This window comes from Canis lupus, chromosome 2, assembly GCF_048164855.1.
Source record: "Canis lupus baileyi chromosome 2, mCanLup2.hap1, whole genome shotgun sequence".
In the NCBI taxonomy this organism is placed as follows: Eukaryota; Metazoa; Chordata; class Mammalia; order Carnivora; family Canidae; genus Canis; species Canis lupus.
In genome coordinates this window covers 59,768,681-59,796,459 of record NC_132839.1, presented here as the reverse complement: position 1 = coordinate 59,796,459, position 27,779 = coordinate 59,768,681, and the positions used below count along the sequence as shown (strand labels likewise).

Sequence of the window (27,779 nt, the reverse complement as noted above, 5' to 3'; positions counted from 1 at the left end):
TCTCCTCACAGCACTGTTCTAATAGTTCAAGAGGGAGGGCCTCCTATAGGGCCATGGCAATAGTCATCACAAAGGTCTTAAGGGGATTTCCAGGTTGGTTGCTTCTCTGTCTCCTGTGAGGACAAAATCCTGGAATTAAAAACAGTCCTCTTTGTAGAGGTTCTGGCTTCTCTACCTGGGACACAAGGTACGAGCAGAATCTGAACACAGAATTCTGGCCTGCTCCTGGGCATTGGGCAATCTAAGACAGCAGAAAGAAAAACCTGTACCAGTGATTGTGTGGTCTGAGATGGCTTCAGGCTCCCTAGCTCGAATGCAGGAGAGAAGAGAGGTACACAGAACCTTAAGTCCTTCTGTTCTAAAATCCCGAATTTCTGCTCACATATCCTGTCACCTTTACTGCGGCGGAAGCCTCCATCACATGTGTCCAATCTACATGAAGGCTGGTCAGCAATCTCCTGGGCTTCTGAATTGCTTCCTTGTCTTCTCATAGCGACTGATTGGGATTTGAAGAGGGTGGCTTGTCTGCTTAGGGGATGGCTGCTGTTCTCAGCTGAAGGTGGCACAATGTTGGGAAACCCCAAACAGGAACGTCAGGTAGAAAAGGAAAATATAAAAACAGCAGGGATTATCTGCCAAGAGGGACCCCTGCTCCCATGGGAACCCCAAGCCTCCAGCAGTGATCCTCAAAGTGTGGTCTAGGGCCAGCAGCACCAGCAGCACCAGCAGCACCCGGGAACTTGTCAGACCGCCACATTCTGGGCCACCCGAGATGTACTAAATCAGAAACCCTGGGACTGGAGATTCCCAAATGGCTAAACAAACCAACCACCTATTTTAAAGCGTAAGGTCCTAAGCTCAGGAAGTGCAACTGCAGAAGAACCACGAGTCAGCAGCACCCAGGTCCAGCGGGTGGGATCGAGGCGAGTGGCTGATCGGCTCTCAGCTTGTTTCCCCACTAAAATGCAGATAATACCAGTAGAATCAGCATTCCCGGGGTTAGCAGGAACGCACGTGTGGGCTGGACGTGGCGGTGACTATCTGCTGAGGTCTTTGGCGTTTGCTTAAAAGTCCTAGAGAGCCTCCCTGGACACTCCCAAGCCCTGTAAATCGTCTCCAGTCCCCTGTGCGTGCCCCAGGATGCAAAGACAGCTGACGAATCCTGCCCGCCCCCGCAAGACCCGGAGACGCCACGTCCGGGCAGAGACCAGGTGGGCCTCCCGCTCACTGACCCCTCTTGGGTCGTGGGGTAGCGCTGCGACACCTGGATGCCCGCACCCTGTCCAGGGCTCGCCCCACGTGGACGGCCGCCAGGCCCTCGGCACCCTAACCCGGCGCTGCCTTTGATCCTCACCGCTTCCACCCAGAGGTCCTGGCCCCGCCCAGTCGGAGGTCCTGGCCCCGCCCACCCGGGGGTCCTGGCCCCGCCCGACCGGAAGTCTTGGTCCCGCTCGACCGGAAGTCTTGGCCCGGCCGCGGGAGGTCCCGGCCCCGCCCTGCCGGAAGTCCCCGCCCCGCCCTGCCGGAAGTCCCGGCCGCACCCGGCCGGAGGCGGGAAGAGGCGGGGCAGCGCCGCCCGCGGCGGGAAGGGCCGCTGACGGGGTGGGGTCGCTCGCCTCTCCCCGCCCGGCCTCTCCCCGCCCGGCTCGCGGTCGCGCTCCCGCCTCGGGGTGGCCGCGGGGCCGCGGGCTCGGGCTCCGGCCGCCATGGGCAACAAGCAGACCATCTTCACCGAGGAGCAGCTGGACAACTACCAGGTGAGCCGGCGGTCCGGACCCTGCCCCCCCCCCCCCCCCCCGCCTCCCGCCAAGGCGTGACCTCGGGCGGGACTTCCAGCCTCAGTTTCCCCAGCCTTGCGTGGAGGGCGGGCGCGCCGCCGGGGGCGAGCCAGCCCTCCCCAGGCAGCTCTGCCGCTCCCGCCGAGCGCGTCCTCGGCGGGCACTGACCGTGGGCTGGAGCGAGGGCCCGCCGCGCAGGAGACGTGGTCTGTGCGGAGCAGGAACCACCGGGGGCCCGCCTGGCTCAGTCGGCCGCGTCCGCTCCCGAATGCAGGCTTAGGTTGGTGTGTTGTCTGTCTGTTGGGGTCTTTCCCTCTGGCCCCAGCATGGAGATGCTTGGAGCAAGGAGGCAGGCCAGGTGCTGGTTCCCCGGGCCCCTCCGCAGCTACACCCTCCCACCTCCCTGCTGGACCACCCCGTCCAGAGCCAGGAGACCGGCTGGAGCGAGATCCACAGCCCGCTGCCCACAGTTTCAGGACGGCGTGCAGGATGAAGACCCTGATGGGTTGGGGGGTTCCTGGTGCAGGATGAAGCCCCACAGCCTGACCCGCGGGCTCCTGCAGCCTCCCACACCCCTCCCCTGCCCTGTGCCCTGCAGCCACCCTGGACTGTCCACAGCTCCCTTGAGGCACCAGGCTCTCTCCTCCCTCCCTTGGTGGGTGCTCTTCCTCGGTGGAGGCCCTACTGGATGCCCCCACCCGACTCCCCTGGGCAGGGGCGCAGGTGGAGTGTGTGCTGTGGGGAGATGAGCACCGCCTGCTGCCTTCACCAGTTTTTATTTTGGTAATGGGCTTGACATGTGAGTCCTGTGATGTGGACAGAGGTGAAGAAAGGCCCCTTTGCCTCAGAAACCCTGGCTGTCAACAGTTGTCAGCTCCACGTGAGGCCCTGGGAAGGCGCCAGAGCCACACTCATGGGCACCTGCTGTGTACCAGGCCCCAGAATGGCTGCCCTCACAGCGGGTGGTTATCACCTGTGTTACAGAAGAGTAGATGGAGGCTGAGGAGCCCATCCCTTCAGGTTAGTTTGGGGGCAGGGCCTGTGTGAGCTGGGTGTCCTGGAGTCCTGCCAGCCAGCCTTCCCAGAGGCCAGCCTTCCCAGCCTGCTCTAGGGGAGGGCCTTAGTGGGCTGCGGAGTGCCAGGAGGGAAGGGGGGCTTTTGCTCTGCAAGGTTCAGAGATGGTGCAGGCTTGGAGGTGGGCACAGCCAAGTTCGTAGACCATGCTCACAAGTGAAGAGTGGCCCCGTGGGGGTGAGAGCCTGGGTTTCCACTCAGACCAGCCTGGCATTGGGTTACGGGTTACCCTTCGGAGCCAGGCCCAGTGTTGGATTGTGATCCTCCTCCAGGGCCAGACAGGCTGGAGAAATGAGAGCTGAAGAGACCTGAGAGCCCCAGCCCCCCTCCCTCTGTCCACTGGCCCCTCGCCAGCCAGTGCCCCAGTTACTGCCACCAACCCCCCTCCCCATCCCCAGGGAACCTGAGAGCCCCAGCACCCCTCCCTCTGCTGTCCAGCCAGCCAGCCCCACGCCAGACAGGGCCCCAGTTATAGACACCCCACCCCCATGCAGGTGCCAGTGACTCTTAAGTGCAGGCTTCTCTCCAGACTCCTCTGCCTTCCTGATCAATCGATCCATCCCCCAAACCCCTCAAACTACAAAACAGGGCCCGGCCTTCCCCAGAACCCACCACTGCAGCTTTGGCCCTGCTCTCTGCTCTGTTCTCAGGCAGCCCAGGTGCTCAGTTAAGAGCAAGTCCTGTAACTCACCTGTGGACTCCCCTCTTCTCTCCACCTAAGGATCCAAAGCAAGACAGAAATTTGAATGATTACAGACCTTTTCTTTTGCCAACACCACCAAGCTACTCAGAACCCTGAGAACCTTTTAAGGTTCCTGCCATGTTGATCCCCTGTAAGCTACCTCCTTGCGATGAGTCAACAGAGGACAAAGCAAAACGTCAGTTGATGAGCAGGTTCATGGCAGCTTTGTTGGTAATGTTGAAAACCTAGAGGCACGGGCAGCCCAGGGGGCTTAGCAGTTTAGCACCACCTTCAGCCCAGGGTGTGATCCTGGAGACCTGGGATCGAGTCCCATGTTGGGCTCCCTGCTTGGAGCCTGCTTCTCCCTCTGCCTGTGTCTCTGCCTCTCTCTCTCCTCTCTGTGTTTCTCATGAATAGAAAGAAAGAAAGAAAGAAAGAAAAGAAAGAAAAGAAAGAAAAGAAAGAAAAGAAAAGAAAGAAAGAAAACCTAGAGGCAGCTGTTGCATGTGTTCAGAGAGGAGAGAGGTTAGGGTAGGCAGGGCCAATGTCTTCACTGACACCTTCAGTCAATGAGAGGCTCCACATATGTGGAGGCCTGATTCCTCATACCACCTGCCATATTGAGCACCCACAAGGTGCCAGATCCCGAGATAAGACAGCAGATGCAGTCAGCATACAGTGGTCATGGGTGGGCTCTGTTCCCAATGGACTGTGGTCAAGAATCACAAAGGCCTGAATTGCAGTCAGTCCTGGGCTGCATGTGCAGCTGAGAGCCAGCTAACCACTTCACTGAACCTCAATTTTCTCACCTACAGAATGGGGACAGAATGGGGAGATAACGCCAGTCCCCCTCCCCCCACCATGGCTAATGATGAGGATTGAATAAAATTGGGTAATCAGAGCCCCTGTGGACCAGGCCTGTGATGGTCATGGCCTGGTGGGGGTGTGGTTCTCAGCCTGGGCTGTATAGTGCAATCACCGGAAGAGCTCTGAAAACTCTGATGCCTGGCTCTACCTCAGGGATTCTGCTTTAATTGACCTGGTCCGTGCTGAAAGAGGGCATAGGAGCTCCCCAGGTGATTCTGCTCTAGAGCTGAGGCCCTCACTTTAGCAGGCATCGGCATCACTGGGAATGGAGGATCTTTTATTTATTTTTTATTTTCTTAAAGATTTATTTATTTATTCATGATAGAGAGAGAGGCAGAGACACAGGCAGAGGGAGAAGCAGGCTCCATGCCGGGAGCGGGACGCGGGACTTGATCCCGGGACTCCAGGATTGCGCCCTGGGCCAAAGGCAGGCGCCAAACCACTGAGTCACCCGAGGATCTTTAAAGGTGCAGATTCCTGCCCCCTCTCCCCCGAGTTGGTGATTCAGTAGGTTTGGAGTGGGCCCTGAGAATCGGGTCCTGCCGATCCAGGAAGCACACCTTGAAGACCATTGACATAGTTAGGTATAAGTGGTTTTGATAAGGGACCAGGGTCCTGTGAGAAGCTTTTTATCTTTTGCTTGTGGGGCCCTTGGTTTGGGACCCAGACTCTTCCTTCCCAGGGCAAAGGAGAGAGGACAGGCCAGGGGGACAGAGCAGAAGTCAGGCCTCTCCCTGTTCTGGTTATGCTGACACCCCCGCCAGGCTGGTGGGGAAAGCCCTGGCCCTTCTCACTATCTCCTACAGGCCACAGAACCAGCCTGGGGGCTGAGGGAGGTCTGCCCCTGGGGCCTGCTCCAGGTATCTAGGTCTTTAGATAATCAGTCCACACAGCTGAGTCTTAAGCCTGCAGGGTATCCATGCTTGGTGGGGAGGGAGCAGAGGAGCTATGGCCTAAAGCCAAGCCCCACCCTCCAGGTGGGTGGGCAGCATAAGGGTAGTCTACCTTTTGGGTAGTAGCTTGTGGCCCAGAAGGTCACACTGACTATGTGGAGCCTACCAGCCCCCCTCAGCTCTACCGTAGGCACCCAGTGCGTCCCTGGATGTTTGCCCAGTCACCTGTGCCCAGTCACTTGCCCAGTCCAAGCTGCTCCAGTGCCTAGTGGCTTTAGGTCTCATCCTGGGCAGGCCTGGCTGGCTGCAAGGCTGGACTGCATCCGTGAGCCCCTCGTTGGAGCCAGCTCTGGTCAGCACGCTGCCCCAGGAGGCTCTGGGCTCAACAGAGCCTAAGTGCTGCGTTCCTTCGTGGGGCAACAGCTGGCAAAGGTAGAGGGGCCAGGGAGCAGGGATAGGCACAAAGGCCTTTTGCTGGGATCTTTTCACCTCCATACTTACCATCGTGGCCTGGAATAGTGGCCATCATCACCAGGCAGGCCATCCAGACAAAGGCAGGACACCAGAAATGAGTCCATGAACGGGCAACCTTAGGATCTGAGAGCTGCCCCCACCCTGGGAAATGCCTGCCCGAGGGTCCCTGGAAGCCTCTGCCCTTGCATCTGTCCAGATGCCAGCAGTTCCTCCCTGCCCACCTGCCTCCTTGATCCTACTTTCCCACACTCTTTCCCACACTCCTAGCCTCCACTGTCTCCCATGTGACCTCATCTATTCCTGCAGCTTCAGATGCCAGATAGATGCTGTAGCTTGTCCAGCCTGTGTACCTGGAATCCTCTGTCTCTGCACATGAGCAGCTGCCCACAGCCACGCACACACAGTGCCATGGGGCTATAGTGTGGATGGCGCACCCCTGTGGCCCTTACACCTGACTTGTCTCGCAGCCCCTCTCTCTGCTGTCCCACAGGGCAGTCCGCAAATCAGTGGCTTCCACCTCTGACCATTCTATTTGCCTGTGAATGAGCTCCCTCAAGGAGCTTCACAGTCCCCCACCCCATGCACATGGTTCCTGGGCCAGGTCAAGAGCTTCAGGAGGCCGCTTCCAGGGCCCTTTGGGCCAGGGACTGGGTAGGGCAGGGGTTGGGGCAGGCCAGTGAGGGGCAATAGTGAGTCTTTTGCCCCAGGGCCTTCCTGTGAGATCCTGAGGGGAAAAGGAGCCTGGGACTTGCAAGGGACTGTGTGTGTGTGTTTTCCCTTTGCAGGACTGCACCTTCTTCAATAAGAAGGATATCCTCAAGTAAGTGGCTTCTCGGTCATCCTTCGGAGCTGGGGCGGGGGCTGGGGACCTCGCAGGTCTGGCTGTGCTGGCTGGAGGTGTGGACGACCATCAGCCAGGCGGCCGTGAACTCGAGAGCTCCCCACCCGCCTGAGCCCACATCCTTCTGCCAGGAATCGAGCATCTCTGAACTGTGCGCCAGGCTCCAGGCTCCGTGGTGGGTGGTTTCAGGCACCTTTTCATTTTATCCTCACTGTAACCATGTAACAGGAGAATCCTTTTATCCCCACTTTGCGGATGAGGCTAGCAAATGTCCAGTCACTTAGCCAGGACCCAAAGATCTGGCCCATGGCTCCAACTGTGATGTCTTCCTGCTCCTGGGAGGTCCAGAAGTCCAGGCCCTGGCCTGTATGCCCATAGCACTCGTGAGCTGCCCACGGGCTCTTCCCTTTCCAGGACAACCCCATTCTTTGGCTTTGATGCGAGAGATGAGGAGGGGCTGGCAACTTAGGGCCCCAGGATCAGATAGCACGACCCACAGAATGCCAGGAAACCTGGCCCCAGGAGCCTTGCAGGCCCTGGGCCTGAGTTACCAGGTGGCATTAAAAACTGGCAAGGTCACAGGACTACTTGCTTTCCCTGGAGGTCTTAGGGCCGGCTGGGGTAGAGCCAGTAACAGCTTCCCAAGCAAGCTGTGCTGTGTCACTGTCCTGACCACTGTGCTCAGATGGCAGTGTCCCTTGGCCTTTCTCTGCCCAGGCTGCTCTTCAACCTGTTGCTTGGGTAGATAGGAACACCCACTTTCACCACCATGGAGAGGCAGGGTGAGGGGACAGGCCCCAAACTGTGGCTGCCTCCCACAGCCCTGGCCTACCCAACTCTGAACCCTTTAGCACCCCAGCCTCTGTAGCTCAGCCCAGAGCCCGAAGTAGACCTGGATTTCAAATGGGGAGAAAGCACCCCACCTAGCGGCTGGATGTCCCCCTAATTCCCTGCTGCATACTCTGGTTCATTTGGGGCTCTGCCACAGTGTTAATGCTCACTGGGGACCCAAGGGGCCAGGCCTGGTGCTGCCTCTGCAGAGTGCTGGTGTTGAGAGGAAGATGGTTGTAGCAGCTGCTGGGGAGGACCGTGGAGATAGCAGTGTTCCCTGGAGCTGTCTCCTGCCCAGCCCCTGTGGCTGGGAGGCCCTGGGTGCAACACAGGCTACCTGGGGTCATGGGGCCTCTCCGTGCACCCTCAGGAAGGGTGGTGAGACCAGGCAGTGCGTGGGATAATTGTCTCTGGAGGAACCATGATAGCTCTGTTACCAGTTTGGCACTTTCACTTTTGTCCAGCTTTCTCTCTAGGCCCCAGCAAGGGCCAGGAGGACTTAACCAGGAACTGACCACCCCTGCTGAGTGAGCCCTCTCCACTGTTCACATCTCAAGTCCAGGCAGGGCAAGGAGAGGGCCAGCAGCAGAGCCAGGCCCCAGACGCAGGGCCCTCCTCCCCCTTACCCCCAGCCCACCATTGCTGGTGAGCTGCACCCTGAGCATTCACCAGATGGCGGGATGAAACCTGAGCAGCAGGTTCCTTGCAGCCCTGGGTCATTGATAACTATCGAACTATCGGGCAGGCCTCTTCGGCCACCCTGCCCCCGTCTCAGTGGATCCAGTTGTGGTCAGGGTACAGCTTTTCCACCCCTAACACTGGGCCCCCTCATCCCCTCTGATTTACCCCTCTTCCTTCCTGTGGGTATGCTTGACTCCCCTCTGCCCACAGGGAGCCTATGCTCCCCAGTGAGTCCTTGCCCCTCAGGGCACCCAGTGGTGCTTGCCTGGGTGTTAATTTATCATGCTTTAGTTTTCCCACCATTTTCAGAATTTGTGTTGTTTTAATTACTTATAATTTTTTTTTTACGTCTTATGTGATACATGATGACTCCAGAAAAATTCTAAAATAAAGCCAATCAAGAGAAGACAAAGTGTTACCCCTAATCCTGCTCCTCACAGAGAATAACCATTAACCCTTCTGTGTATTGAACCTTGTGGTATGTATCAGTCCAGTATTTTTCCTTTGAGAGTGTGTATCAAAATATTGTATCATGTTGTTTTATAATTTACTTAAAATTACTCTTCCTGGGCAGCCCTGGTGGCGCAGTGGTTTAGCGCCGCCTGCAGCCCAGGGCGTGATCCCGGAGTCCCGGGACCGAGTCCCACGTCGGGCTCTCTGCATGGAGCCTGCTTCTCCCTCTGCCTGTGTCTCTGCCTCTCTCTCTCTCCCTCTGCATCTCTATGAATAAATAAATCTAAAAAAAAAAAAAAAAAGAATTAAAAAAAATTACTCTTCCTTAGGCAAAATGGAAAAATAGGTAAGAAAAGAAATGACCTGGCCATGTTATCAATTCATTTAGTTGGACACGTAGATTTTCTGCACATCACCATTATAGTTAGCGCTGCAGTGAATGGCCTCATGGCACCACGACTATAACTCACACCTCAGATTATTTCTTTGAGATAAATTTCCAACAGGTTTCTGGATTAAAAGGTATAGGCACTTTTTAAGTCTTTTGATTTTTACTGCTGATCCGCCATTCCAGCCCTGTGCCCATGCCGCCAGCCACCTCCAAACCCCCCGGCACACTGGCTGTCTGTATCTTTGTCTCTTGCCCCCCAGTCATTCACTTTCCCAAGGTCCTCTCATTCGGCAGGGCAGAGATGTGCCGTACATAAGTGGAGCCCCGTCGGGGAGTTGCTGTAAGAGGGGTCTCTGGTCCCCTCCCCAGTCCAGGGGTTGGTTGCCTTGGGCAGATCCAGATTCTTCATCCAGGGCTTTCATTTGTAGGTTTGGGCAACTATAAAATCTATATTTTAGTTAAACTTAGTTATTGTTAACGTGCACGCTTGTCCTAAATGTGGACCACCAGTCTGTGACTTCCAGAAGAATCCAAGTGTCTGTGATTTCAAGTGCTGTTTGCTATGGACTGTCTTCCCTCACACTGGGCATCCCTGGGCTGTGGGGTGACCTGCTGTTCTTCAAACTGTTTTCGCATCCCAGAGGCCGATACTCCCCAGACATCCTTCCTTCAGGGCCATCCCCACCCTCCTGCATTTATTCTGCCCCACAGACCTGTGAACATGTCACATGTTCTCGTAAGTTCTCAAATCACTCCATTGCAGATTGTGGTTAAGATTGTATTCATTTGGGCAGCCCAGGTGGCTCAGCGGTTTAGTGCTGCCTGCAGCCCAGGGCATGATCCCAGAGACCTGGGATCGAGGCCCACGTCAGGCTCCCTGCATGGAGCCTGCTTCTCCCTCTACCTGTGTCTCTGCTTCTGTGTGTGTGTGTGTGTGTGTGTGTGTATGTGTATGTGTGTCTCATGAATAAATAAATAAAACCTTAAAAAAAAAAAGATTGTATTCATTTTGCAGGACAATGAAGAAATGGTTGTCATGATTATAAGATTCTGCCTAAATATGTTATATCTTCTACACACTTTGTATTTATCTTATACTTTGTTTTTCTGGGGGATTTTGGTGTGTTTTTTTCCTATTGTGAATTAGGTCTTTTATATATATCTTATTTTTGGTTTTTAAAGATTTTATTTATTCATGAGACACACAGAGAGGGAAGCAGAGACATAGGCAGAGGAAGAAGCAGGCTCCCTTGCAGGGAGTCCGATGCGGGACTCCATCCCAGGACCCCAGAATCATGACCGGAGCCAAAGGCAGATGCTAAACTGCTGAGCCACCCGGGCGTCCCTGTATCTTTTTTTATTTTTATTTTTGCAAGATTCTATTTATTTATTCGTGAGAGACAGAGAGAGAGAGAGAGAGGCAGAGACACAGGCAGAGGGACAGATTTTTCCTCAACACCAAAAGCAAGAGCAAAGAAAGTCCTCGTGCCCCTGGGGGAGAGTCCTGCTTGGTCCTGTCACCCAATACCTGCTCACTGGCAGGGGACAGGCTTTGGGTTTTTCCCCTCCAGCTCTGTGTATCTAAGCCATGGAACTTCCTTGTGGTTTCAGGACTTTTGGGAATTTGTGACTGGGGGAGTGGGCTCGTGGCTTTGGGCTCTGCCTTAGGTTCAGCCCTCACCCCACTACTCTGGTTTGCTGGGACAGGCTCCTAACCGTCGAAGCCTTGGTTTCCATACCTGAGAAATGGAGAGACTTAACACCCACCTGTTGGGGTGGTTTGGAGATTGAGTAATCCACATGGGGGATTGTTGCAGAGCCCGGCACAGAGGGAGCACTTGCTCAGTGGGGCTGATGTTACCTGTGGGAGCCCAGCGAGTGCTTATATGCTCTGCTGGAGAGGGCTGGGTGGCTGTGCTGCCGGACCTGCTCCGGGGGGATCTTGAAGTGTGTCCTGGCTTTGGGGTAGCAGGGCAGGTGGGGCCACTTCAGTCCCATCCCCAGCAGTCTTGGACCTCACCTTGAGCAGGGTCCCCCCCTGGGCCCCTGGCAGCTTGTCCCCTTGTCTGGCAGCATGTCATGGACATGGCTTCATTGGAACTATGCTGTATTTGGGGCTAAAGTTGGGGGCTGTTCTCTAGGATGTTAGGGGTGTGGATAGGGCAGGAGAGGACTGAATCATCAGGGAGGGACCTGCACCTTAGCCAGGGTCAGGTGGCCTCACACCTTTGAGGTTCTGTGCAGTGTGCAGGTGGACTTGTGTTCTGAGTGGCGGGCTGCCCAGCGAGGTGGGAGGAGCTAGGGACCTGGCCCGGGGTCCGGGTTGGTTCACACTAGCCTGTGGATGTGAGTGGCAGCTTCCAGAGACCCAACCCTCAGAGCCTGGCTTGGGGACGGGCCAGCACTGGGCCTGGGCTTCAGCAGCTTTAGGCCTGGGGCAGAGTGGTGAAGAATCCTTGCTCTGGATCTCCAGACCTTCATTCCAGCTATGGGCCCTGGTCTCTGAAGTTGTGTGGTCCTAGACAAATGGCTCTTAACCTCCCTGGGCTGGGGCCATAGTGCATCTGGGTGCAGGTGGGGCAGCCTTGGCCGCTGGGGCTCGGGGTGAGCACCCCCTCCAGCTCTTCCCCTCTGTCTCCCTTGTAGGCTCCATGCACGGTTCTATGAGCTGGCTCCCAACCTCGTCCCGATGGACTACCGGAAGAGCCCCATCGTCCACGTGCCCATGAGCCTCATCATCCAGATGCCGGAGCTCCGGGTACGAGAGAGGCCAGTGCTGCTGGGCAGGTGGGCTGGAGGTACAACAGAGGCCCCCAGACCTGGGATGAGGCCGGATCTACCCTTCGTGGCTGTGTGGGCCCAAAAGGGTCACTGAACTCTGTACCTGTTTCCTCCCCTGTGCTCTAAACACAGGAGTTCCATATGTGGGGCCATAGGGTGCCATGCTCACTGCTGCCCCCTTGTGAGATGGCCAGTTGGCTCCATGTGGCAGGACTTGTGTCTGGTTTTTTTTCCCTTAAGTTTTTATGTATTTACTTAAGAGGGAGAGGTGGAAGCCAACAAGGTGCACAGAGCCCTGTAGGGCTCGGCCTGAGATCATGGATCACGGACAGGGCCAAGACCAAGAGTCCCACACTCCACTGACTGAGCCCCCAGGCGCCCCCTTGCGTCTGCTTTTTTGGATAATTCTTTGGCCTCTCACAGCAGGTCATCCGCACCCTCCCTTCTCAGCCCAGAATACACACAGGCACATGGGGTCAGCAAGTGTGGGTGGTGTGGGCTGAGATTCTGTTTTCCAGCAAGCTCCCAGGCAAGGCCGATCCTGCTGGACCTCAGACCACACATGTATCTGACACAAAAGTTTCATTTTGTGTGTTTTTTGGTGGTCAAGTGCTTTCCGGCAGTAGGGGAGGTTGGCCATGGGGGCAGGACTCTACACTGCTGTGGGACTTTGCCACTAGCCCCTTGCTAGGCCTTGGATGTATGACTCTGGGGTCACAGCACCATGTGGCATCCTCTCTGGCCTGTGTCCTGGCTGTGACCTCAGTCCCGAGGGACAGTGAGGCCCAGGCTTGCCCCTGGGCAGGTGTCCACTCTGCCTAGAGAAGCCTGCGCCCTGGCTCAGAGGATCACTGCAGGGGCAGGGGCACTGGCAGTAGCCACGCAGGCACAGAGTGGGAGTGGCCAAGCCCAGTTGGGGTGGGGGACTCTAAAGAAGAGCCCCGAGAGACCTGGGATCAGAGGGAGGATCCCTGGGGCTAGAGGCCCTGAGCGGTCTGGTGATGGCCCGGGTTCTGACTGCCCCTCCGAGTCCTGTTGCTTATCCCGGCCCTTTCTCCGAGCCTCAGGGGCCCCACCTCTGCCTCCCGTAACCCTGTCCCCTGCCTGTGCCCTGGGCCACCTCTTCTCTTCCATCCACGTCGAGGCAGGTACTCCTGTGCACCCCTCTGAGCAGTGGTGGGGGGTGCCCCTGCTTGACATGAGGCATTGCCTGCTGTGAGTGCACCTCAGCCTGGCTTTGCACCCCCACCTGTCATACTTTATCCAGCCCCTGGCACACCAGCCCAGCAGGCCCATTTGTCATCCTCACTTTGCAGATGGGGATGTGGGGGCTCAGAGGGGTTAGGTCACTTGTCCAAGGCCACACACATCGTTGCTGTCTTTCTTGAGTCCGCTCAGTCCCCATGTACCCATGTGATGCTGGTTGTTTCCTGCAGGAGAACCCCTTCAAGGAAAGGATCGTAGAGGCTTTTTCTGAGGATGGCGAGGGGAACCTTACCTTCAATGACTTTGTGGACATGTTCTCCGTGCTGTGTGAGTCAGCACCCCGAGAGCTCAAGGCAAACTATGCCTTCAAGATCTACGGTATGGGCCTAGAGGACTGCATACCTGTGGGTGGCAGCATGTAGGGGTGCAGGGGCCTTGGAGCAAGGGCCACGTGGACACCACAGGTAGGGGCAGCTGTGCCCAGTGGATGGAACAGTAGGGAGGTGCCGGGTTTCATGAGGAGGTCACAGGACAGGCTGTGAGGAGCCAGCTAGGGAACGTGGACCAGGTGCTGGGGCTCCAGGGCGCCACAGGATTGCAGGTGGGCAGTTCTGGATTCTGAGGTGTGAGCCAGAGGTAGGGGGCTGGGGAGGGGCCTCTGCCAGGCAGCAGGTTCCCAGTGCCACGGTCATGCTGACCACCAGAGGGCACTGGGCTCCAGAGGATGGACCTTCATGGACTGTCTACCCTCCTGAGGTGGAGTTCAGGGAGGGCTGGGTCCCTGCTAGCAGAGGAGCCCCGACAGGCCTGTCCCAGCACCTGTGGCCACCCTGTGGCTCCGGAGCCTCTCATGCTTTCTCCTCTTGTAGCCACTGTGCCCACATCAGAGGCCTGGTCTGGGTGCACGCAGCACTGCCATATGTGTGCGCATCAGTGGGTCCACCCTCCACATCTCACATGGGGCATCACTCACAGGGCAGGCTGTCGTCTGCCAGTGAGCAATGGGAGTACAGCTGGGTGGGGAGGGGGCAGGGACGGCGGCACCGAGGCTCACTGCTGCCCCAGCTGCGGGACAGCAGGAAAGACACCCAGGACACAGGGCTTGGTGTTGGGGCCTGACTTCCAGCAAAGGTCACGCTCTCCCTGGGCCTTGGCTTCACCACAGCAAAGGGGCACAGGAGTCCAGCCAGCCAGCACATCCCCACAGAGCTTCCCAGGAGCCCCCAAGGGGGTGGAGGTGACTCTTACCCATGCCGACCCCAGAGGCACTCACGGGCCAATATGGAGGTACCTGTCAAGGGGCTGGGCTCTGGGTCCTGGTCCTGACCAGGGATGTCCCTTTAGGTCACATGCCCCTTGCAGGACCTGTTTCTTCATCTGTGTATGGTAGGGACTCTCCCTGGACCTACCACTCAGCTTGTGTAGGCGGGGCCATGAGGCAGAGCGTGTGACATGCCTGCTAGTGGGCACGCTCTTCATCACTGCCCTTCTCGTCAGGGTGTGGCTAGTGGCAGAGGCCCAGGAGCGGGGAGCCCTAAGGCTTAGAAAGCCCCCTGGGGGTGCCAATGGGAATTTGCTGGATAGACAAGTGGGAGGGGCACTCTGGGTAGAGGAGGGGGCCAAGATCCAGAAGCTGAGCTGAAAATGAGGGGAGGGTGTAGTCACTGCTGCAAGCCGTGCGGCCGTGCTTTGGGCAGTGGTGGTGCCTTCTGCCAAGTGTGCCCAGGAGCCAGCCCTCCCTCCAAGGGGCTTCTGAGTCTTCTGACCATGACCGGCCTGCTGGGGGGCCTGCGGGAGGCCCTGTGGTGCAGTGTAAAGAACGTGGTTGGGCAGGGGTGCTTAGTGGCAACAGGCCCAGGCAGTATCCTGCCTCCCCCTCCAAGCAGCTCTCTGAGCTTGATTTAGTCGCTGGCCTTCCTGGGCCTTGCTTCCCTCTGCTCCTGAGGGCACACGGGGCGTACTGCAGGTGTGGCAGGAGGCCTGGTGGCCCAAGCCTCAGACTTGGACTTGCAAGCGTCTCAGGCTAGGTTCATACCTGCAGCCATGGCGGAGGTGTCATGGGATCATGAGTGTTGGCCTGTGGGTTGTGGTAGTCAGCCGGGGCCTGGGCACAGGGTGGCATGTTGGGGGCCCGGCCTGAGCACCCCCACCTACCTGCCCGCAGACTTCAACACAGACAACTTCATCTGCAAGGAGGACTTGGAGCGCACACTGGCGCGGCTCACTAAGTCGGAGCTAGATGAGGACGAGGTGGTGCTTGTGTGTGACAAGGTCATTGAGGAGGCGGACCTGGATGGGGACGGCAAGCTGGGCTTCGCTGACTTTGAGGACATGATCGCCAAGGCCCCTGACTTCCTCAGGTGCGGCCCCTGGGGACGACTGGCCCCCCCTTGGAGTTAGTCAGCCGTGTCCTCCTAAGGGACCGGTCGACACTGGGCTGGGGTTCAGTGAGCTTTCTACTGAGGGCCCTTCCTCTCTTTCCAGCACCTTCCACATCCGGATCTGAGGACACCACCAGGGCATGAGGGCCCCAAAGCCGACCACCTGGCTCTGTTGTCTACGCAAGTGTGACCTCCATGCTGCCCAGAAAGAGGCTGCAGCCTCTGGGGTTGTACCCACCAACATTTCCTTGGCCCTTTGAGCAAAAAATCCTTAACCAGGGAAGGGGGATGTGGGGAGCAGGGCCCCTCCCAGGCCCTCCATCTGTGCCCCTGAGCCCCCAGACCCCGGTCCTCTCCCTGTCAGGAAGGGCCCCACTGGGAGGAAAGGCAGAGACATTATGGGGCAGGGGACACAGATGTGTCCTGAGTGCTGGGCAGGCGTCCCGGGTTGCCCAGGGCAAAGTGAAAAGGGAAAGAGGACAAGATTTTATGAGCTATGCAGTCTTCCAAAACCCACAGCTGGGCTGCACCCCAACCCCCCCAATGTGAAGCTGGGAGGATGGTGGGCCCAGGGCTCTGCTCTGTCCCTGGCTCTGAGCCCTGGGCACCCCACCCCCTGCTCTCCTGAGATGTGGAATTTTCACTGGTGCATCCTACCCACACATATGTGAATTCCCAGTAGTAAAGCACTTTGATGTCCCCGTGGTCTGCCTGCTGACACTAGGATACACTCAAAGGTCCCTTTCTCCTTGAAATCCCACCAGTAGTTAGTCCCCTCGGGGTCAAGCATCACCTTCCTGCTTTGGGCACTAACGTTTATTTCAATGCTTGTACTTTGGAGAGGGAGACACATTGGTGCCCCAGGTCTCTGGTGAGCCCCACGGGGGACATTAGGTGAGAATTCACAGAGCACTAACCATATGTCAGACACAAAGCCACTTGCCATGCTGTCCATCCTACACACCCTAGGTGGTGGGGGCTCTCATGTCCCCGATCTTTGAGGTGTGAGGCTGCTGAGGGGAGATGCTCCCCCAGGTGTGAACCAGGCCCAGCACCGTTGAGGGACACAGGCGGGAGCGGTGTGGGCTGCAGCGCTCTCTCTGGGGATGGTCCATCTGTTTTCCACCTCTGCTGCCCAGGGGCCATGGGCGGGGAGCAGCAGACCACCCTGACACGTGGGGACATGCAGGTGAGGGGACAGTGGGACAAAGCAGGAAGGACCCAGGGGGAGCGGGACACCAGATTGCCTGTGTCCAGAGCTGCTGCATGGGCAGGGCCGCTTGCCTGAGTGTGGGCCTGGTGGGAGGGCCCTGAGAGCTGCCCTGGGGGCCGGGACTGGGAGGCAGAGGGCAAGTGAGGGCAACCTGGTCACAGGGGTGGGCGGCACATGCTGGCTGGCTCTCCAGCAACACCCAGGAACGCGTCCTAGCGGACCCCAGGCAGCCAGGCTCTGAGACCTCAGGCAGCTTGCTGCTCCTATGTGGGTGTCAGTTTCCCCATCTGCAGCACAGACCGGTTGGAGACAGGCCAAGGGGCTGCTCCTGAGAGCCCAGCACCTGCAGGCTACAACTGTTGCCTCAGGCAGGGGCTCCCCTGCTATTCCCGGGCCTGTGGCTCTGCTGGCCCACTGAAGAGGGCCTGCCCTGGACCACGTGGGGGGTGGGGATGCCGACCCTGCCTATGGTCAGTTCTCCACCTCTCAGACCAGGACACCCTTCCCCTGGGAGAGTGAGGGACGCTAGGGAAGCAGGGGTGCTTTCCAGAGCCTCAGGGCTTCCCAGTCACTCCTGGCATAGCTGGGCCCCAGGAAGCCAGGTGCTCAGGATTTATGCTTCTTGTCCGTGAAGAAGAACCTCCGGAGCTTGTCAGGCTGCAAAGATGGAGAATTTGCTGGAGCCGGGGGTCCCCGGACAAAGGGGTCCAGCACTGATTGGGGGCTGAGGCCCATGGCCAGCTCGGAGGACTGGTGCTGGTTCTGCTAGCTTTACGGTGCCAAATTCCACCTCCAGCCCGTTCTGAGTGAAAGCTAAGGGGTGGAGGGGCCAGGGGTCCCCTAATTCCCAGCACTCTGGTGCAGCAAGGCCGCCACCAGGGACCAGAGAGGATGTGAGACTGCAGTGGGGGAAGAGCTGCCATGGATGTGGCTTCAGGGCTTCCTGGAGGGCCTGCCTGTGGGGTGGCCTGTGGTCCCAGGACAGCAGGCCCTCCGAGGCTGCTCTAGTCCAGGAGGTGTCAGAACCTGGGTCCATGTGTGCCTGGGATTGAGGCTGTCCCCACTGAGCGTGGACCCTCCCTGGCTTGGACTGCAGGCAGAGTGCTGGGGTTGACAGGGCCTGGGCCCTGTGGGAGCCCCTGACCACCTCCCTCTGACCTCCTGGCCGCCCTTTCCCTGTCCTGCCCTCTGACTACTCTGTCCAGTCAGCTCTGGGCTGTGTCCTGAACATGTGAGCACATCTAGCCTTGGGGCAGACCTCTCTGGACACAAGCGGAGACCAGACCATGGTTCAGATGAAGAAATGGAGGCCCCAGGTCAGGTGGCTAAATAGTATGGGAGGCCCTGTGATGTTAGAGTTTTAGATGAACAAAGAGCAATTGTGGTATTTGGGACACACTCTCGCTAGGAGTTGTTGCTGGGGAAAGTGCTATACCCAAAGCCACATGGCTGGGGGGTGGCTGAGCCATGACAAGAAGGAAGGTAGGTCAGGCTGGAGCCAGGGCCCCCTGTACACCTTGCACAGGCCCTGAGACGCTGGGGTGTGGGGGTTGGCAGGGGAAACTGGTCTGCAGAGAGAGCCCCCCTTTGTTCCCGCTGAGCAACTGCCTCTCCCACTATCTTCGAGTACATGTGACCCCTGGATAAGTCTGGGCCCCTGGGGGCAGTAGTAGTGACCTGAGCTGCTCATGCATGAGGGCCATGACCTCTCTGACACGTGGGGCCTGGCAGCCACCCCATCCCACCATATAGCCTACCTTGTGTGCCTGTCCGGTGCTCCTGGCTGCTGGAATTTGTTCGTAGGTGTTCCTGGGCTCAGGGAGCTCCGGGGCCCCCGAGAACCTGTCACAGCCATAGTCTGAGGATCCTGGCCGCCAGCTGGATGGGGGGCTGGGCCTGGAACACGGGGGCCTTACTGGGCTGCCCCAGTAGGCTGGGACCTGAGCGTAGGCACTGCCTTCCTGTTCTGGCGCCTCCCTGGGCTCCGGTGGGTCTGCTGTCTGCAGGAGCTTGTATGTGTCTGTACAAGTGCCTGGGGAACAGGGCTGTGCTCTGTGGCTCAGCTTCGGGGACGCCTGGCTCCAGGAGGCAGCCGAGCATCCCGGGGCCAGGAGGTGGGCCCGGGATGCAGGAGGCACCGGTCGACCATGGTCTGTGCCAACCCCAGTGAGGGCAGGCTCTGGGCCATTAGGCCTGTTCTGGCTTCCCACTGAGTGTCTCCTCAGGGGCTCCTCGCCTGGGGAGCAAGCCCGGCTGCCAGCTGGAACCGTCCCAGGCTCGCTGGACCCCTCTGCGCCCAGGCCCAGCCGTGCCTGGTTCATCTTCCTCAGCTCTGAGTAGATGGTGCTGCCAGGGCTCCCAAAAGACTCTTCCAGAAGGGAGGCACTCCTCTCGGGGAGGGGAGGCACCCTGGCGCGGAGCTAGGGAGGGAAAGAACCTCTGGAGCGACACCCTTGGGGACACGGATGCTCCCAGACAAGCCTTGTCCCCTGTCCTGGCTCGGCTTACCTGACTGTCATGGGTGGGCATTGGCTGACGCTCAGAAGCCCCTGAGCCCACCCTTCGGAGGAGACCACCCCCCAGGCTGTCATTTGTAAATGATTCCACAAATGTCTGCTGGGCACCAGCTGGGGCCAGACTCTGTCCCAGGTGCCAAGGACTCTATGGGCAACACAGCCAATGCTCGAAGGCCACCTTCTAACCGGGGAGGTGGGCAACAGACCAGCCTGTGACATGGTCTAATGTGCCTGACACAACACATGTTAGACCATCAGGTCGTTAGTCGTGTCATGAAGAAGAGCACAGCAGGGTAACGGGATGAACAGAATGGCAGGTGGGAAGGGGCCTTTCCTACAGCCCTGGTGCCCTTCCTGGAGAGATGACATGCAAGTGGACCAAGTGCGCCAGCAGCTTTCTGGTAGGAAGAGCATCGCAGCAAAGACCTAGCAAGTGCACAGGCCCTGGGGTGGGAGCAAGGTTGGTGTGTTCTGAGAAGATCCAAAGGCTGGTGAAGCTGGAGAAGAGAGCAGAGAGGAGGCAGCAGGGCCCCGGGTGAGGGCCCCGTGAGGCCTCAGGGTGAGGTGAGACCTGAGGTGTGCTGTGATCTGTTGTATAGGAGTAAAATCTGAGCCCCTCCCAGGAGGTGCTGTGGAGGGAAAGTACCCTCTCACAGCACCCCCCACACTCGCACAGTGTACACGAGTTTCAGGCATCTCTTACCCATTTTCTTATTCAAGTGCAGAGGAACCGTAGGAGTGGTAAACTGAGGCACAGCCAGGAAGGCCAGCCTGTGGGCCGGACCTGTGGGTGTTGGTGCAGCCCCACCCAGAGCGCTGAGGACCCTGCTCACCTCCACACATCCCTCCTCGGAGAAGCTACAGGAAGTGGCCTCCAGGCTCTTCCTGGTGTGGACGAAGGAGACTGGGGGCTGGGGGCGGGTGGCGTCTGCGCCCACCGTGGGGGCTGCTGCGGCAGGTGGCTTTTCCAGGCCCAGGCTGGTGTGGTGGAGACCCAGGGTGATGGCATCATAGGGATCGTTGTCCTCTGGCTGAGGGTAGTGGGGGCACAGTAGGGGCATGTTCATGCACCCCCAGCTGGTGAGGGACCCACACCAGCCCACCGAGCCCCTGACCTCAGGTAAGGTGTTGCCTCAGTCTCCCCCTTTTAAATAGGGAGCGTGACCACGAGGTCATGGGCCTGAGCGGGGGCACAACCTAGGCCTGGACACCCCACCCTGTCCCCCCTCGCCACGCCGCAGCAGAGGGGTGCCTACCCTGGGGCAGGCGGCAGACAGGGTCTCCCCAAAGGGCTCAAAGTGCACCTCCTGGTAGTGGCGCACCAGCTCAGCCAGGGTGCTGTGGCTGCAGGTGTCCCCAGAGACGAGGTAGCGCCGGTCCTGGAGCTGGTTGATGACGAAATGCCGACAGCGGTCACTGCCCCTACGACACAAGTGCGCGTACCCTGGGTCCTGGGTGCAGGACGAGGCTCGGGGGACGCTGACCGTCTGTGGGGGCTCCGCATTGGAGGTTGGGGGCCTGGCCTTCGAGGAGCTCTGCCCCGTGGGGGGCTGTACAGGGTCCAGAGCAGGGGGGTGGCCTCCAAATCCCAGGTCCCTGGGGTCCCCTCCCTGCCCCTGTGAGGCTGGGCACGAGACCTAAGGGCCCTACAGACTGAGCAAACATCCAACAAGGCGGTGTGTAGAAAATCAAATTCAATGCCGAGGAATCCACGGTGAACGAAACACCACATCTTCACCCAAAACAGGTCCAACCCTGCACGAGCATCACTCCTCCCCCAAACCCCATCCCTGCAAGAGATAGAGACTTCAGGCTCCACTGCATGCAGCCCTAAACCCCTAGCACCTCTCCCCCTCACTACCCCTCATCCCCCCCTCACTCCCACCTCCTCCCACTCACTTCCCCTCACTCCTGCCTCACTCCCCGTCACTACTCCCTCCTCGCTCACTACCACCTCACTACCCCGTCCTTCCCCTCACTACCCCTCACTACCTCTCACTCCCTTCTCACTCCCCTCTCACTACCCCTCACTCCCACCTCCTCCCACTCACTTCCCCTCACCACCCCCTCACTACCCCCTCACCACCCCCTCACTCCCCCTCACTCCCCCTCACTACCCCTCATCCCCCCTCACTCCCACCTCCTCCCCCTCACTCCCCCTCACTACCCCTCACTACACCCTCCTCCCCCTCAGATCCCCTCACTACTCTTCACTACATCCTCCTCCCCCTCACTATCCCCTCACTCCCATCTCCTCCCCCTCACTCCCATCTCCTCCCCCTCACTCCTGCCTCCTCCCCCTCACTCCTCTCACTACCCCCTCCTCCCCCTCACTCCTCTCACTACCCCCTCGCTATCCCCTCACTACTCCTTCACTATCCCCTCACTGCGCCCTCCTCTCAGTCGGTCCCTCCTTTAAGGATCAGTAACCCCACAGTGACCAGTGTCATGAGGGTGTGGAGGGTGACTCTGCAAGTGCACAGTCCTATGGATCCTGCCCCCAGAGCAAAACAGAAAACATTTCCAACCCCTGCCCCTTCTGTCTATGGAACTTCGCAAAAAGAAATCCCAGGGTCTTTCTTTTTTGTGTCTGGCATCTTTCACTCAACATCATATCTCTGAGATTGATTCATGTCCAGGGACATTTAGCTCCATACCCCCCTGTGTAAAATTCCATTTAATGAAAAAAATCCACCATTTACCCCTTCTGTTGGACGTTTAAGGCTTTCCAGATTTGCTAGAAACAAAGCTGCCCTGGATATTCTGTTCATGTGCTCACTGATGTTGAGAATGTGCCAGGGTGTCGCCTTGGTGGGTGGGGACAGGCCTCTGTGGAGCTCCTAGGTTCTGGCAAATCCTTTCCTGAAACCATTGCTATGCAGGAGAGTTCCAGCTGCCGCACATCCTCACCAACTACTGTGTTCTGTCTTCCCATTTCAGCCACTCGTTGCAGGTTCCATTTGTATTTTCCCGATTATAATGCTGCCGAACGATACATACTATCGCCCTTTGGACGACCCCTTTTATGAAGTACCCATTCTAGTCTACCCACGTTATTTACCATGTTGTCTTATTGATTCGTGGGAGCTTTTTGTATATTCTGGCAAGAGTCCTTTGTTCAATACATTATTACAGGGCAGCCCTCGTGGCTCAGAGGTTTAGCGCCGCCTTCAGCCCAGGGCATGATCCTGAAGACCGGGGATCGAGTCCCGCATCAGGCTCCCGGCATGGAGCCTGCTTCTCCCTCTGCCTGTGTCTCTGCCTCTCTCTCTCTGTCTCTCATGAATAAATAAATAAAATATTAAAAAAATACATTATTACAATGTGTAACTTCTCCTAATACTCTGTCCTTTTAGTGACTTCATGGTGTCTTCTGATTAACAAAAAATCTTAATTTTAAAGAAATCAAATTTATCAACCTTCTCTTTTATGGTTAATAGGTTTGTGTCTTAAGAAATCTTTGCCTTTTTCAAAGTCTTGACGATTCTTCCTGTTTTCTTTAAGAAATATATTGCTTTGCTTTTGTCACTAGGGTCTATGGTCCCTTGTTTTCCACTTGGGTATCCGATTGCTCCCACCCGCTTACTGGAAAGCCCTGCCTTTCCCCCAGAACTGCTGTAAATCCGGGGACCCAATGCTGGGGGTCCGCAGATCCATGTCCCTGTCACGTATGTCAGAGAAATGTGATAAGTTGGTATTCCATCCACGGTCATGTTTGACAAAAGAGCCCTGATGCTAAAAAGCCATTTGAAAGCTTCTGGGTTCATCTCTTTCAAAGTGTGTAGCCGAGCAGGTGGCACATGGAATATAATTACTGTTTTCACAGTGATTGACGTTTATTTGGTTCTCACGATGTTCCAGCCACTGTGCTGAGCACCTCTTGACGGATGAACCCACTGAACCCCCTCAGCAACCCTACAAAGTCAGTTCTACAGTGTCCCTATCCTACAGAGGAGGAAATGGAGCCAGACATATTCCAGGTTAGGATTCGGCCTGGGGCCTCCGAGGTTTGCCCTGGAGCTCTAGCAGTCCTTCCTGACCCTGACCCTGACCCTGACCCTCTGACCCTGACAGGCAGAGAGCTTCTCCCTTCATCCTCTCCAGACTGGGCTTGATGTCATCCTCTTGGCTTCATCCTGACCATCTTGCCCCCCTCCTGGACCGGAGCTCATCATTTCAGGGGCCCAATGGCCCTGCATGTCCAGCCTCCTCCCACAGCCTGCCGGAAGAACCCTGGAGAAGCCATTGGCGGTCTGCACAGGCGCCTGGCTTCCTCCTCCGCAGGCACTCCTTCCTGGGAACCTCCCTCGCGGCTCCTTCAGCGCCTCTGTCTCAGTACCTCTGGACCGTTGCACATTCTGTCCCATCCAGTGGAGAGGCCCTCCTGAACTCCCATCACACCCTCTCTTCTGCCCTAGGCTCAAGGTTACTTCCGGGAAGCCGGTGAGGGGGACTGTCTCTTGCCCCCCCTCCCCACCCATTCCCACTGAGGGCTGTGGCTGTGTCTGCAGAACACATGATGGATGGAGCGGGGTGGGGGAGCCAGCGGCCCAGCGAGAGCCAGGCAGTGTGGCCCACAGGGGGGTGGGGGGCACCTGTCCTATCTGCAAAGCAAGCTTCTTTCCTACCTGTAGGACAAGATGTAGCTGGTGGCCCGGTCGCTGAGGCGGATGAGGAAGGAGCCGAGAGCTTTGTCGCCGAGCAGCTGCTCTGTCTGCCTGGGCAGAGGGCATGCAGTTAACTGGGGCCTGTGCCCGTCTGGCAGCAGGAGCAGGCCGACTTGGACCTGCCTCAGAATCCCTGCTGGCCATGCCTTTGGGTGCCAGATGCAGTGCACAGATAGCCAGCCCTCTCCACGGTAGGGGTTGGAGACTCTCCCAGGCCTCGGGCTGCCACTGTGGCCTGTCCACACTCAGACTTGGGCTGGGTCAGAGTCCTGAGGCCCCACGTGCACCTCCACACTGCAGCTTCACCTCAGGCACAATAGCCACTGACCCTGGCCCCCCACCAAGAACGAATCCATAGAGCCAGAAAGGTTTAGGTTTGGCAGGTCCCGGCCTCAGGGCCACCATGTACAGTTGTGCAGGTTTCTATAGGGAGGAGGTGCTGTGTTGTCTGGACCCTGATCCCAACAGGCTCTCATGTCCCCTGTGTGTCCCTTCCAGCTGGGCAGCCAGGAATATTTTTGAACAGTGCCAAGTATTTTGGCGACATGGTGAGAAATTCCAGCTTCCTTTGGTTTGGCAGCACGTCGGCCCCAACTGAGCACCTGCTCTCTGTAAGGCCAGCTGTGGATTTTGCACAGCCTGCGACTAAATGAAAGCACTGAGCTCAACAGGTAAGGATTTGATGATGGGGACAGCAGGGCAATAAGCTAAGTGCTGGACCCCAAGCTGCCCCTGTAGACAGCTGGTGCCTGGTGCTGGGCAGGGAGGGCCAGGCTGCATCTGCTGTCTCTGGTCTCATGCTCAGGCAGCTCTGGCATCTGCTAATCCAAGAGCCACCCTTTCCTGGGGGGCAGTGCACATCCAGGTTTCCCCAAGGCGGTCCCCACCCAAGATAGCTCTCAGCTCCCTGTGAATGGTGTGCGACTGGACAATGACCCGAAGGCCCTGCCATGTCTGAGTGCACCTGCTCTCTCTCTTCTCTAGGCCGGGACTCCCAGAGTGGCCACTGCACTCGCCCAGCTGCCCAGAGACCGCAGGCTCCTCACCCCATCCCGGGCCTCACCCAGGGAGACGGCAGGAGCCATCCTCATCCCAGGGTCCCCAGACCACTTTCTCCATGCCAAGGGGTAGCCTTACTTGCGGGTAAGGAATCCGTGGAACCAGGGGGGCAGGGCTCCGTCCTGCAGGATGAGGGGCGCCTGTGTCTCCATGAACCAGGTCAGGGCCAATTCCTGCAGCTTGGCCAAGGCCTGGCTGTCCCCCGACTCTCCGGGCCCCCTCCCAGGGCCAAGCTGCTTCGGGCTGCCCTCCATCCTGGCCAGCATGGAGCGGAAGCAGAGCGCAGACCACACACACACACACACACACACACACACGCGCCTCTATATGTGTGGGCACCCCGCTCATTTGCCTGAATCAGTGCCCGCCCCAACCGCCCCAGCACACAGGAGCCCAATTGTCACCCTGGCTGGTGGCTAGCTCTCCTTCCTGACTCTGGGGTGGCCATCTTCTCTGGCAGGGGACACTGTGGGGAGGGTCATATTAGCAGGGGTGGGGCTGGCTAGGGGAGGAGACTATGGACTGCCTGGCCCCGTTCCCCCAACCTCTAGCCTCCGCCTTCAGCTAAAGGCCAGGCCTGGCTGAGGCCCTCAGCCCAGCTTCATGAGCAAAGCAGTAGCTTTCAATTCTATTCATCCTTCCCTAGTGGAGGCCACTTGTATTTTGGTGAAGTTCACTGATTAACTTCCTTCCACTGAAGATTTACTGAGTGTCTACTGGGCTGTGGGAATAAAGTCGTGCACAAAACAGCATTTTGCCCTCGTGGCTCCAGCATAAGGAGACAGGCAATCGTCGAGTCCATGTACAGAATATGGTGCCAAGTATCATGTGCACCCCAATAAAGGAAGGGAAGAGGACGCGGCTTATCTCCTTTAGATGGAGGGTTGGTCAGGGGTTGAGCAGAGAGGAGCAGCTAGTGTGGACGGGTGGTCTGGAAGGGCCAGGCAGAGGCCTTTGAAGAAGGCTTTGGACCAGCTAGGGTATGTGTTCATCCCTAAATGCATCCTGTGCTTCTGAGTTCCACGGCAGAAACCCAGCCAGGGGGATCCTGGGGCAGTAGGCATTGTAAAGTGTGGGCCCTGGGGACAGGATCAGGTCAGAGTCCTGCTTTCACGGGACCTCAGAAGGTCCACTTCCTCGTCTATAAAATGGGAATGGGCAGAAGCAGTCAGGGTGCCTGGGCTGAGTGAGAGTGCATGGTGGCTAAGGTGAGAGCACACATCCACTTCCATCACTGGACAGCACCCCACAACGGCGGCGCTTGGTGGAAGCGAGGACAGCGGGTGCCTGCGACATCCTGTTCCTTGGTCTGGGCAGAGGGGGAGAGACATGTGCTCACTTTGAAATCTCCCTGCGCTCTGCGCTCACGATTTAGGTAGACACTGCTGTGGTTATAGTGGCTTCACAAGACAGCTCCCCGGTGGATGGGTGGAGGCTGCAGCCCTATGTCCTTGGCTCCAATCCTGGCTGGAGGAGGGGAACAGGAAAAGCCCTCCAATGTCTGGGCAGGCTAAGGAGTTGGGGCCTGAGGACAGTGCTCCGCATACCGTGAGTGATGGGGATTCGCCATATGTTGACTGTGACTGTGATGTAACGGCTCTGACCCGGTGGATCCTTCCCTGTGGGTAAGGATGTACATGATTATACTATTGCTACAGCCCCACCGTGGTCATCCCAAGCAAGATGGAAATGCCTGCGGCAGCTGTGGGATGCATGTGATGGCGAGGACAGGCATGTTGTGAGGCAAGCCCGTGACCCCAGTCCCGTCTCTGGGTCTCCTTTTCCACATTCATACAAAAGGTAACAGACACTCACCTCGCTTCCCGGGGAAAGAGAGAAACAGCGCTAGCAGGCCCTCTGTATGGGGACAGGTGTGCTGGGGCCAGGAAGTGTTCCAGACACGCAGCTGTTTGAGTATCACCATTATAAACAGTTAATTTCCAGCCTTGATGGCGAGGAGCCAGCTCTAGCCGGGGGTCCCTGGGGGTGGGGATGGGGTGCATGGTTTTCCTGCCACAGATCTAAACCTGGAATATACTGGGCTCAGAACAGAAATCCCACTATGTTTGCACACTCATAGTTATCCTGCTAGTGTGCACGGATTTGCTCCCCAACACAAGGGCGTGGAGAATGAATGAGCCAATTTCTTGTTTCTTAAATTGTCTGTGCTATCATCTACTCCATCCTGCACCTAGAGCAGTGCGTGGCACAGTTAGATGTTTGATGAGCATATTTCATTTTCTTGGTTGATTGATTTAGGTTTTATTTAAATTCAAGTTAACATACAGTGTACTATTAGTATCAGGGCTGGAATTTAGTGATTCATCATCACATCCCCTGTGACTTTGTCACCAATAGAAATCACAGATGTTCTCATGTTGCATCACAGCTTTCGTGGGCATCTTGAGAAAGTGGATTTTTCTCATCATTATGTCAAAGTTATAGTAATTAGACCCAGTGCTGAGTCTTATTTGACACACTAATAAAGACGCACATCATATGTCTTTATTTTTTTAAAAATTTTTAAAAGATTTTATTTATTTATTCATGAGAGACACAGAGAGAGAGAGGCAGAGACACAGGTAGAGGGAGAAGCAGGCTCCATGCAGGGAGCCCGATGTGGGACTGGATCCTGATCCCAGGACTCCAGGATCAGGCCCTGGGCTGAAGGCAATTACTAAACTGCTGAACCACCCAGGGATCCCCTCATATGTCTTTATTACAGATATTTTGGGTAATTGAGTCCCACCAGCATACTATGTATTTTATTATGTGCATTTGAAAACACATTCTGAGAAGTCCATGGGCATCACCAGACACCCAGAGGGCTCCAGGGCTCAGGAAAGGCTAAGGAAGCTAGAGTCTGATGCAGGGCCCTTTGCTGCCAAAGTCAATCCTAGATGTATTCAAATGCAAAGAAATGTGTTTTTATGATTTTCCATGAGGCATTTTCTCCACCTCCCCTTCCTGGGATACTGTTGTGGGCAGAAC

At 57.2% G+C, this 27,779-nt stretch overlaps 2 protein-coding genes across 6 annotated transcripts; one reads left to right on the top strand and one right to left on the bottom strand.

Moving 5' to 3' along the window:
- The first annotated feature begins 1,561 nt into the window (after positions 1–1,561).
- CIB2 (calcium and integrin binding family member 2) lies at positions 1,562–16,032 on the top strand. 5 transcript variants are annotated; one of them, XM_072802292.1, is made up of 6 exons: positions 1,562–1,757; positions 6,554–6,784; positions 11,612–11,723; positions 13,183–13,330; positions 15,117–15,312; positions 15,437–16,032. In XM_072802292.1, the coding sequence occupies exons 3-6, from the start codon at positions 11,655–11,657 to the stop codon at positions 15,456–15,458; spliced, it is 435 nt and encodes a 144-aa protein (XP_072658393.1). In that variant the 5' UTR covers positions 1,562–1,757; positions 6,554–6,784; positions 11,612–11,654; the 3' UTR covers positions 15,459–16,032. The 5 variants fall into 5 exon arrangements, with proteins under 5 accessions (XP_072658393.1, XP_072658383.1, XP_072658373.1 ...); XM_072802282.1 differs by having other exon boundaries at positions 1,571–1,757; positions 6,554–6,588; positions 13,183–13,279; XM_072802272.1 differs by having other exon boundaries at positions 1,579–1,757; positions 6,554–6,588.
- Positions 16,033–17,152: 1,120 nt separating this feature from the next.
- SH2D7 (SH2 domain containing 7) lies at positions 17,153–25,070 on the bottom strand. The gene is made up of 6 exons (XM_072784767.1): positions 24,867–25,070; positions 23,691–23,780; positions 20,319–20,484; positions 19,896–20,093; positions 18,304–18,966; positions 17,153–17,203 (listed from the first exon to the last, which is right to left on the bottom strand). Exons 1-6 carry the CDS (start codon positions 25,052–25,054, stop codon positions 17,153–17,155), a joined length of 1,356 nt encoding a protein of 451 aa, XP_072640868.1. The 5' UTR covers positions 25,055–25,070.
- Positions 25,071–27,779: the final 2,709 nt, after the last annotated feature.